This window comes from Lontra canadensis, unplaced genomic scaffold, assembly GCF_010015895.1.
Source record: "Lontra canadensis isolate GAN:19392208 unplaced genomic scaffold, GSC_riverotter_1.0 scaffold69, whole genome shotgun sequence".
NCBI lineage: Eukaryota > Metazoa > Chordata > Mammalia > Carnivora > Mustelidae > Lontra > Lontra canadensis.
Window position 1 is genome coordinate 8,579,491 of NW_022631063.1, and position 12,455 is coordinate 8,591,945.

At 35.7% G+C, this 12,455-nt stretch overlaps 1 protein-coding gene across 2 annotated transcripts in view; it reads right to left on the reverse strand.

The window, feature by feature from the left end:
- TLK1 (tousled like kinase 1) overlaps positions 1 to 12,455 on the reverse strand; it is a 139,599-nt gene that overhangs the window by 39,329 nt on the left and 87,815 nt on the right. For both annotated transcript variants that reach the window (XM_032880435.1, XM_032880436.1), the window contains exons 9-11: positions 9,770 to 9,880; positions 9,523 to 9,659; positions 6,378 to 6,566 (exon numbers count right to left, since the gene is read on the reverse strand). In XM_032880435.1, coding sequence (XP_032736326.1) covers positions 6,378 to 6,566; positions 9,523 to 9,659; positions 9,770 to 9,880 — 437 coding nt within the window. The remainder of the gene's footprint in view (positions 1 to 6,377; positions 6,567 to 9,522; positions 9,660 to 9,769; positions 9,881 to 12,455) is intronic.

Genomic DNA, 12,455 nt, shown 5'->3' on the forward strand with positions numbered 1-12,455 from the left:
TCTTTTTATTCATCATACTTAGAATTCTCTGGCCACTGTGAATTTATAGATCAATCTTATTCATCTGTTTTAAAATATTCTCAGTTATTTCATCTTCAAATATTGCTTCTGCTCCATTCAATATGGTTCTTTTATGGTCAGGTAACTTATCTAGTAATAATTTTAAGTCAAAAGACGGTAAGATACCTTCAAATAATCACCAACCTAAAACTCTAAAACCAGTAAAAATAATTTTGGGAATAAAGGCAAAATAAAGTTAGTTTCATACCAAGAAAAAACTGAAATGTGTCACTACCAATAGACCCACACTAAAAAGAAAAAATTTCTAAAGGGTTTTCTTGGGCAGAAAGATCTTACTAGGTAAAAAAAATTGAAGCTGTAAAAATAAATGAAGAGGAAAAAAAAAGATAAATATGCAAGTAACATTTAAATGAACACAATAACTATACCAGACAAAGATGTCTTTACATAGGGGGTGTGTCTGACAGAGAGAGAGAGAAATTAAAAACTGAGCAACCCAATAAAGAAAAAAAAAAGGGACAGAGAAGAGGCAGGGCAAATAGATAGCACAAAGAAAGACCAGATTTAAGCCCCAATAAATAGATAAATACATGAAATGAAAATAGATTAAATGCTCCAATGAAAGATTTTTCAGACAGCATTTTTTAAAAAATCAATTAAACATTTGTCAAAACCCATAAAATGTGCACTATACCAAAAGTGAATTTTAATGTACACTACAAACTCTAGGTGATAATGATGTGCCAATGCACATTCCTCAATTGTAACAAATATACCACTCTGCTGCAGGATACCGATAATGGTGGAGGTTGTGTGTGGGGACAGGGAGTATATGTCAACTCTCTGTACTTTCTGATCAATTTTGGTATATACTAAAACTGCTCTAAAAATAAATTTTCTTAATTAAAAGTCCATTATAATATTTATAAGACAATCCACTAAATAACTTTATGATATGAAAATATAATCTTGAGTTAAAATTAAAGCTTTTTTTTTTAAGATTTTATTTACTTATTTGACAGAGCACAAGTAGGCAGAGAGGCGGGCAGAGGGGTGGGGAAAGCAGGCTCCCTGCTGAGCAGAAAGCCCAATGTGGGGCTCAATCCCAGGATCCTGAGATCATGGCCTGAGCCAGAGGCAGAGGTTTAACCCACTAAGCCACCCAGGTGCCCGAAAACTAAAGCTTTAATGAGAAAACATAGTGACCTCTAAAATTTCCTTAATATAAAATAGAAGGTAAAATATTACTGTTACTTTGCAATCCTCTGTGCAACATGAAATACATAAATAAAATTAAAACATAATTTAGGGGCGCCTGGGTGGATCAGTGGGTTAAGCCGCTGCCTTCGGCTCCGGTCATGAACTCAGGGTCCTGGGATCGAGCCCCGCATCGGGCTCTCTGCTCAGCAGGGAGCCTGCTTCCTCCTCTCTCTCTGCCTGCCTCTCTGCCTGCTTTGTGATCTCTCTCTGTCAAATAAATAAATAAAATCTTTAAAAAAAAAAAATAAATAAATAATAAAAAATAAAATTAAAACGTAATTTAAAATGTATTTAACATGAAGTCAAAATTTTGATTAAAATTAATTACAATTAACACAAGAGTCATTTAGACAGCCATAAATAACATCATCTATACAAACCATTCTGAATAAAAGAAGTCTTTGTGACTAGAATTAGAAATTGCTGTCTAAAAAACCTGACCGAGGGGCGCCTGGGGGGCTCAGTGGGTTAAGGCCTCTGTCTTCGGCTCGGGTCATGATCCTGGGGTCCTGGGATCGAGCCCCACATCGGGCTCTTTGCTCGATGGGAGCCTGCTTCCCCGCCTCTCTCTCTGCCTGCTTCTCTGCCTATTTGTGATCTCTGTCAAATAAATGTATAAAAAATCTTAAAAACAAAACAAAACAAGACAAAACCTGACCGAATCTGGCTGGTAGTTAAAAATTAGTTAAGAATCAGGAACCACGCAAGTACTTTAACATGCATTACCTCATATCATCGTTTCAACACTATGATATAGGTACTGTTACAAATGAGGAAATGGGAGACTCAAAGAAGTAAAAGAGCTTACCAAAAATAATAACCTGAAAGAGTCAAGGATAGATTCCACATCTGTCTGTCTACAATGCTAAAGTCCTAACCACTACATAGTAGTAGCTTCATTTTCTATGTTAATTTCTTGATAGAAAAATAATTAAAGATTTATGGTTTCTCTTCTAATTAAACTAGATGTTCTGCATATACACAAGATGTTCTAGTTACCACCAAAACAGTTATTCAAAAGGAATTTTTAGAAGATAGTTGCAGAGAATAGCCACTAAAATATAGTTAATATATAAACCAAAGTGCTTCTGGGGCACCTGGGTGGTGAGCCAGTTGAACAGTTGAATATCCAACTCTTGATCTGGGCTGAGGTCATGATTTTGGGGTTCTGTGATCGAGTCCCCCATCGACTGAGACTCCCACAGCAGGGAGACTGCTGGAGATTCTCTCTCTCCTTTCCCTCTGCCCCTTCCTTCCCCTGCTCTCGTGTATGCTCTAATAAACAAACAAATCTTAAAAAAAAAAAAAAAAGTGCTTCTATGGCTTTTTTCCCTATTTAAATCTGCATTTGTATAAAGAGTCAAACTTTTATGCATTATCACTTCACCTGCCATTCCAAAAACACATAGCAGTTCACTTTAGGGTTAGTTCTCAGTCAATATGTATCATAAAGTAAGGTGGAAATAAGACAAGTCTATGACTATTAAACAATAGTTAGGCCTGTTAAGTATCTTGGAAGGCAAGTAAGCAAAATACCTGTGACAAACTAGAAAAATGAAGGAGGAACTAGTGAGAAGGAGAAAATGAAATTCAATCAAATGCTTAAGTACCAGAATTTGACATTTACTGGCCACTTTTCATGTCCGAATACTGTGCTACATATTGGGAATATAGAAATAAAACAGTGAGATAAATGCTACATACAGAAGAGGCACATATAAAAAGGCTATGGGCACCTAACCTGAGGAGAAATGGGGGAGAAAATGGGAAGAACAAAAGTTAGAAAGGGCTTTCTACTGCAACTGGTATTTGAGCCAAGCCTTAAAGGATGAACAGGCAATGAGACAGGTGAAGAAAGGCAAGGAACGAGGTGTATAAAGGCACAGAAACAAGGACACCTAATCCACTTAGAGAACTAAGAGTTTAACAGAAGAGATGTAAGACAGATGTAGGGCGTGAAATGAAAGAGAAAAATAAGGCCTATGAAGAGTCCTTCATGAGGGTGAATTTTATCTTGAAGGTCAGTGAAGGTTAAATGTGAAACTGACATGAAGAGACATGTGGGAAACCATAATCTAGGTTAAAAAAAGAGCTGAGGTCCTGTACTAAGATCATGGCAATGAAGATGGACAAATACAAGATGCTACAGAAACAGAGAATGAGGGAAAGGAAAACATGAAGGATGTTTCTAGTGCCATTAACACAGTAAATAGTGATGCTGTGACTGAAGAGACAGAGGACACTATCACATTAAAGTGATAATTAACCCCTATCCTTCAGGGATCAAGGAAAAGCTTTTAGGAAGAAATACCGAGAATAGGATTTAAAAGATGAAAAGGAATTAAAAACCATGGGTTGGGAGTTTGAAAGTTGGCAATGAAGGGTAGGCACTGGTTAGTGACAGAAGATGAGGCTAGAGTGGTCCAAAAATGTCAGATCAAAAGTGCTTTCAGAAATCTTCTTAGAACTTTTGGACTCTATGATTCAAGAAACAGAGAGCTATGTTAAGGTGATAAGAGAACAAAAGGATATTCTGCAAAAATGATTCTGATTGCAAAATGAAAACGAACTGGATTGCTAAACCAAAGCTGAAAGGAAAGGTAGGTGGAAAAAAATAACCCAAGTAAGAGAGGACAGTAACTTGAGTTAGAATGGTGTCTGTCAATGGGGACTTACATAAATGGGTACACTTGAGATCTAGAAGGACTGGTGTCTCACAGGAGTGGAGCTAAACCAAACACACACTGTATTCTGTATTAGCACTCATCTACCCATCTACCCTTTATTAAACAACAAATTTACTAATTTACAAAAAGTAAACCATCTGCTATTTTTAAAAAAAATATCAATAGCTGAATGTTTTAATTCCAATTTATAAAAGGCCCCTAGGATTAGAAAAGGTTTGAAGATGGAAGTAGATTTTAAGGTAGATTTTGAAAAATAAGCTTATTACCACCTATTTATTAATGGAAAATAATAAAAATGGATTAAGGAAAATAAATAAAATCTTGATCTAAAATACTAAGGATGATAATAAAAACCTGGCATATAGAACTGAGAGGACAGTAGTACCATTTACTAACAGAGAAAACACAGCAGAAGGCAAGGGGTGTGTACGTGGATGTGCAGATGAGTGTATGTGTATATGTGTGGAGAGAGACCGACTGGAACGGGAAGAGTAAATTGTTTTTGTTTTGTTCTGTGTTTTTAGTAAATACAGTTTTAAAAAGGCTACATCAGAAGCACTTAAGTACTGATAACAAGAAAGGATATGACATTCAAAACTGAGATACATTTAATATGCAAGAAAGAAAAGCAGACAAGAGACAGAAACTTGGATGTCAGAAGCATATATATGTGATAACTGAAACTCTGAGAGTAGCTAATTTTCAAGAAAAAGATGTAAAGTAGGATGATGACCAAGACAGATCCTTAAAAGACACTTACATTTTACAAATTGGTAATGCAAATGATGTCCATAGAACAGACTGAGAAGATGAGCAGAGAAGAAAAATGAAAATTCGGAGATCAAGGTATTTCAAAAACTAAAGGCAAGAAAGAGTCCTTTGGGAAAAAATAAGAAGTCAACAATAATCCGGCTCCTGGGTGGCTCAGCTGGTTAAGTGACTGCCTTCGGCTCAGGTCATGATCTGGGGAGTCCCTGGATCCAGTCCTGCAGCAGGCTCCCAGGTCCATGGGGAGTCCGCTTCTCCCTATGACCTCCTTCCCTTCTCAGGCTCTCTCTCACTCTCTCTCTCTCAAATAAATAAAGAAAATCTTAAAAACGAAAAAAAAATCAACACTATTCAATGCTGCCAAGTTAAAGACTCCAATGTCTATGGCATGGAGCATCAAAAAGATAGCTCACCTTTAAAAGGCAATTTCATTTAAGAAAGAAAATGGGGGGCACCTGGGTGGCTCAGTGGATTAAAGCCTCTGCCTTCAGCTCAGGTCATGATCCCAGAGTCCTGGGATGGAGCCCCATATTGGGCTCTCTGCTCAGCAGGGAGCCTGCTTCCTCCTCTCTCTCTCTCTCTCTCTGTCTGCCTCTCTGCCTAATTGAGATCTCTGTCAAATAAATAAATAAAATCTTCAAAAAAAAAAAAAAGGAAAGAAAATGGAAGGTGAGACAGAAGAGACTGGTACAAGCAATCTTTCAAGAAATGTGGTTATAAAGATGACAGGATATGGAGACTAGAACAGAGGGATATATAATTGAAGCAGAGTTTTTGGTTTCATTTTGTCTTCTAAAAGGAAGGAACCAGTAGAGAACAAAAAGCTGACAATAGAAGATAAAGGAGGTGTCCATAGAAGAGTCCCTCATGTAGCAGGGTATGGGAATCAAAGCACAGATGAAACATTACCTTTCAACAAGGGAAGAAAGAATACACCCACACAGAAACATCAAACAGTGTGCGTGTGTGTGTGTGTATTTTCTACTCAGAAAACTTAAGTTCCTACAGAACAAAAAAATTACATGTTCAGACACATCGATAAATCAAAATTTTAACAATGGTCTTCTCTGTGGATGGAATCATGGTCTATAATACTATGTTCTTTCATATTTTCCAATTTTCTATGTATAATAAGCATTTAATTATTTAAAAAGCTCTTTGCCCACTGAACTATAAAGAGCAGTTCATCACTGATTTAGAAAATTTAGAAAATAAAAGCAGAAAGGGAAAAAACAATACCTATAACCTACCAATGCACTGCTTTCATAGGTTAAGAAAATAAATGTCAGTTATATTGTTTAATATTCTCTCAGAAAAAGTAACATTATCGGAAATACAGAATTGAGATAACCAAAACTAATAACTGATTCTATTATTCAGACATGAAGAAAGAGGATTCCAGTTTCCTCTTAGCTGCTATGTCTTCATTTGAAAAGAGAATTAATAAGTCTCCACTTACAAAGGCTGAATTCGGGTATTTGGACATTATTAATTTAGAAGTAAATTTTAATACTGCTTTCCTTCCTGGTCATAACTATTTTTAGTATTTAAGTATTAGCGCAAATATAAATAACATCTAACACTCATGCTCACTGGCAACAATTTAAAAAAAAAAAAAGGAAAATTAAAATGAAGGCTTACAGTTGTGGTAAATTTGGTCTAACAAAGGGATCATTCTCTGCTCCATTGACTGCTTTGTTTTTCCTTTGTTTTGGTTCAGAATTGGTAGAGGGTGCCTGAGAATTATTAGCTGTGGGAGGTTTGCGTTTGGCTAGAAGTTTCCTTTGCCTCTCAATATCTTCCCTTTGCTGATTCACCCATTCTTGTTGCCTGTATAAAAATAAATGTAAAAAACTGTATTAACTTTCGTTACTCTTCACAGTTAAAACAAGAATATACCAATAAACATGAAAAAGCATGAACATTAACAAATATTATGGTTCCACCTTTTTGAACCTACTTGTACTCACTGTCCAGGTCTCATTTGAAGCATTCATTTCTAAATTCCCTAAATCCCCTGAAGTAGGGAAAAATGTGTGGCTATGTTTAATTTCATGGTACCTTGGAGATCTCTACCTCCTTCCTAGTGAGTATCATTCCTACAGATACTTGATTAGAATGTCTCTAGACACACTACTGCATGAAAACCGAGACCACATCTATTTTATATCCTATTATATTCCTAGTGCCCAGCATAATCATCAGCACATACTAGGAATTTAGTTAATACTTGCTCAATGAAACAAATGGGCTATTAAAATAAAGAACAGAAATAAGCACAGAAATTTTAAACATGCATCTCATCACTTACTAGAAAAACTTTAAAAAGACAAGTTAATAAAGTGTTATTTTCTAAATTTGTCTATGTCAAAAAGATTTTGAGACTGTGTAAGCGGTACCTTGAAATGAAACAAAAACTGACCTAAATATTAGAAATTTATGAAGAAAGAATTTTGACAATTTGAAGGAGACAAGAAAAAAAAAGAGGGAAACAAAAAAATCAGCATGATACTGAAAAATGAGCAAATTAATAAAAGTAAAAGTATTACTGCTTCTTATCCAAGAACCTAAAGCTTACTAACTCTAATTTCAGCAATCTGACCAGAGCAAGAGTAAGTGACAGTGAAGCTTTTTAAAATTATCCCACCACACAACTTGTTCTCATAGTAACCATGTTCCCTGTTAGGTCACCTCAACATGCTAAGAAAAAAATTTTAAACCTCTACATGGTTATGGTACTTAGATTTAAAAAAGACAAATGTTTCAATTCCTTGGCTCCCCGCCCCTACTTAAAGCAGAACTACAGAACTTCTATTCTGCTGACCCAAAACTGCCTTTAAACATATTGCCTGATCCTATGATTCTAGCCAGAGAGTAGAGTATGACCAGAATGAAAGAATCAATAGCCACTGAGGCAGAAGAGTAAAAGGTGGAGAAAATTCAGCAACAGCAAAGCTAGATCAGGAGTTTAACCCAGTTTTCCTTTGGAAATAGAAATATATAACTTCATTTAATTAAAAAAGTTAATTTTTAAAGCTAGTTTAGAGCACAATCAAGATGCTATAAATGAAAACAAATGGCAATAATCCTAATGTTTAAAATCCTAATGGAAAGTAAAGAATTACTAGAATGAATAGAAAGCTATTATCTGATTATTTAGGAATGCCTACAGAATTTAGAGATTACTAATTTAATATTACTAATATTTATTTCTCTTCTCATCCACCAACTACTTTGGTTATGTCTCTGATAAACCACTTAATTCACACTGATAAGCAGCTTGATTTAATATATGCGTATGTAATAACACAAAATAGGCCCACAATACAAGAAATGTAAGTAATTTTTTAAAAACTAGATTACTCGTTTATTATAAAAAGGAACAGCCAGCTGGAAGAGATGCATAGGGTAAGGTATGGGCCAAGGGTGTGGGGCTTCCAGGTGCTCTCTAATTGCACGACTCTCCCCAAACCTCCAGGTGTTCACCATCACCAACCCAGAGGCTCCAATTTTGCTGACAGCTTAGAGAAATTTTCGCTACAAAGAACTATTTTAGATATGTATATTTAGTTTGTATTTAAGGTTATATTATGTAGCCTATTTTATTCATTATCAGGACAACTGTGTAGATCGGAGTTTAGTAGCAGAAATTCTTGCCTATTTAACATTCAAAAACATGGTTTCTATCTAAAATATATCTCCTATTCTCTACCTTTCATTGTTGGCATTTTAGCTCAAGCCTAATCATCTTTCATTTGGATACCTCTGCTGTCAATAATTTATCTTTTTTCCAATATTAGTCCCACATGTATCACCAGTTATCTTTCTAAAACTTAATTCTGACCACACACACTACATACAAACCTTTGAATTAAAAGCCAAACTCCCTAGGATCACAAGAACTCTGTTGTTCATTATGGTATACCTGTCACCCAGCATAGCTGGTGCTGTACAAAAGATAAATAAATCAACTGTGGGAGAGAGAAGGCCATTCTGTGCTAAGTCCTGGGAACCAGTGTTTGAAACAGCAATGTTTATAAACTAGATGTAGCTTTGCCTCCATTTTCTATAGAACTCTAGCAAATCTGATGTAGATGCTGGCACTACTCCTGTTTTTGAGGTTTAAAAAGTTTTAGAGTGAAAAACAAAAAAGCAGCACAGGTCCTAACTCCTTAATTCATAGTCAATCTATCCCTATCTACCATCATCTTAAGTCAATATCTGTTTTAAAGTTTGCTAAGGCAAACTTTAGCAATGTTTAGAAATGCTAAACCTACATATTCCTCAAATAATTTATGAATTATTGTATCTAAAGCAGAAGGAACAGAAAGCAAGCAAGCAAGAGCTGAAAAATAACAATGAAGTAATGACTGGAGAATGTGGAAAAAACTAAGTAGAAAAATCCCGAGAGAGAGAGAGAGATACACACACACACACACACGTGTGTGTGTGTGCGTGTGTATTCCAAGATACATATATATCCATATATATGAATGAAAATTAAAATTCCCTCCCAATTCATCGATGAAGCTAGAGGATCAGTTTATATTTTGGAAAGTAATACTTAGAATAATATATAGTATGGATGAATGCTGACTAATCAAGAAATCGGCTAAAGTTGAAATTGTAATACTTTTGTTTTACATTCCTTTCAAATGTACTAAATTCTGTGATTTCAAAGAGCAGTAAGGAGTAGAAATAAAACACAATTCCAAATCTATAATCTCTGGAAGTAACAAAAACCCAAAGGAACACTACATTTTTTTAAAATATAAGAATGACTAACTTCACAAGATTCTGAAACGCAAAACCATCTGTCCATTGTTCAGTAAATGAAGCACCATGTCTAACTGTTGTGAAGTGCCCAAGGCGTAATCGGTCTTGCATACTCTTTTCTCTGCTTGACAATTTTTCTTGTGTACTCTGAAAAAAGGAGGAAAAAAAATCATCAATTTTATTCATTTAAAAACTACACAAGGTGAAAAAGGGCCAGTGGAATGAAAAGGAAAATTCACTGAACTTTTTAAACTTACCTTTTCAATAAGCAGCTTCTTGCTCATTGATATACACTTATTTAATCGTTCTTTGTATTTTTCAAGTAATTTTTGTTGTTCATCTATTTGCCGTCTGAGATCACAGTTAGCCTACAACATAAGTAAAAATAGAAAAGGTCTAGAATTTGTGTATATGAGATACTTAGGAATATTCTTACATTCTCAATAAATTACATAAAAAGAAAAGTATTTGAGTATGATACTAAAATTATTTTTTTAAACATCTACTAACCATGGATAATACTGTTAAGTGCTATGTAATTGTGCAGTGGAAAGTACGTGGAATTTGTATCTAGACTTCATAAGTTCAAACCAACACCCTAAAGTATCTAACCTCAGCTAAGTTAAGTCCATTATCTGGGAGAAAATCAATATATAGGAACAACAAAAAACTGGTATCCAAAAAATGTATTCCTACACACTAACAATGAGACAGAAGAGAGAGAAATTAAGGAGTCGATCCCATTTACAATTGCACCCCAAACCATAAGACACCTAGGAATAAACATAGCCAAAATGGCAAAGCATTAGTACTCAGAAAACTAGAGAACACTCATGAAGGAAACACCAAAAGAAATGGAAAAATATTCCATGCTCATGGACTGGAAGAACAAATACCGTTAAAATGTCTATGTTACCTAGACCAATCTACACATTCAATGCAATCCCCATCAAAATATCATCAATTTTTTTCACAGAACTGGAACAAATAATACTAAAATTTGTATGGAACAAGAAAAGATCCCAAATAGCCAGAGGAATGTCGAAAAAGAAAAGCAAAGCTGGTGGCATCACAATTCTGACTTCAAGCTCTATTACAAAGCTGTCATCATCAAGACCGTATGGTACTGGCACAAAAACAGACACAAAGATCAGTGGAACAGAACAGAGAGCCCAGAAATGGACCTTCAACTCTATGGCCAACTAATCTTTGATAAAGCAGGAAAGAATGTCCAACAGAAAAAAGACAGTCTCTTCAACAAATGGTGTGGGGAATATTGGACAGCCACATGCAGAAGAATGAAACTGGACCATTCTCTTAAACCATATGCAAAAACAGACTTGAAGTGGATGAAAGAACTTAAAGTGAGACAGGAATCCATCAAAACCCTTGAGGAGGGGCGCCTGGGTGGCTCAGTGGGTTGAGCAGCTGCCTTCGGCTTGGGTCATGATCTCAGGGTCCTGGGATTGAGTCCCACGTCGGGCTCTCAGCTCAGCGGGGAGCCTGCTTCCCTCTCCCTCTCTCTCTGCCTGCCTCTCTGCCTACTTGTGATCTCTGTCAAATAAATAAGTAAAAGCTTTAAAAAAAAAAAAAAAACCCTTGAGGAGAACACAGCAACCTCTTCGACCTTGGCCACAGCAACTTCTTGCTACACGTCTCCAAAGGCAAGGGGAAAAAAGGCAAAATGAACTACTAGGACATCATCAGATAAAAAGCTTTTTCACAGCAAAGGAAACAGTTGATAAAACCAAAAGACAATCAACAGAATGGGAGAAGATATTTGCAAATGTCTTATCAGATAAAGGGCTAGTATCCAAAATCTATAAAGAACTTCTCAAACTCAACACCCAAAAAATAAATAATCCAATCAAGAAATGGGCAGAAGACATGAACAGACATTTCTCCAAAGACACACAAATGGCCAACAGACACATGAAGAAGTGCTTAGGCATTAGGGAAATACAAATCAAAGCCACAATGAGATACCACCTCATATCAGTCAGAATGGCTAAAATTAACAAGTCAGGAAACAACAGATGTTGGCAAGGATGTGGAGAAAGGGGAACCCTCTTAACACGGTTGGTGGGAATGCAAACTGGTACAACCACTCTGGAAAACACTATGGAGGTTCCTCCAAAAGTTGAAAATAGAGCTACCTCCAATCTAGTAATTGTGCTACTAGGTATTTACCCTAAAGATACAAATGTAGTGATCTGAAAGGGCACCTGCACCACAATGTTCACAGCAGCAATGTCCACAACAGCCAAACTATGGAACGAGCCCAGATGTCCATCGATGGATGAATGGATACAGAAGAAGTAGTATATTATATACAATGGAATATTATTCAGCCATCAAAAAATGAATTCTTGCCTTTTGCAACAACATGAATGGAAAGAGGGTATTATTGTAAGCAAAATACGTCAATCAGAGAAATACAATTATCATATGATCTCACTTACATGTGGACTCCAAGAAACAAGGCACAGGATCACAGGGAAAGAGAGGAAAAAATGAAACAAGACAAAACCACAGAGGGAGACAAACCATAAGAGACTCTTAATCATAGGAAACACACTGAGGGTTGCTGGAGGGGTGGGAGGTGGAAGGATGGGGTAACTGTGTGATACACATTAAGGAGGACATGTGATGTAATGAGCACTAGGTATTATATAAGACTGGAGCAATCACAGGCTTATACCTTTGAAAACAATTATACATTATATGTTAATTTAAATTTAAATTAAAAATGTTTTAAAAGTAAAAAAAAAACACAAACAGCAACCCATTAAGAAAGGTGAGCAAAAAACATGACCAGTTATTTCTCTGAAGAACAAAATTAATAAGTATTTTAAAAGATGCTAGAAAATAGAGAACACATAATAAAAGACAAAAGACACTTTGTTACATCCATTGAACTGGCCAAAAATTTATTATATCTGA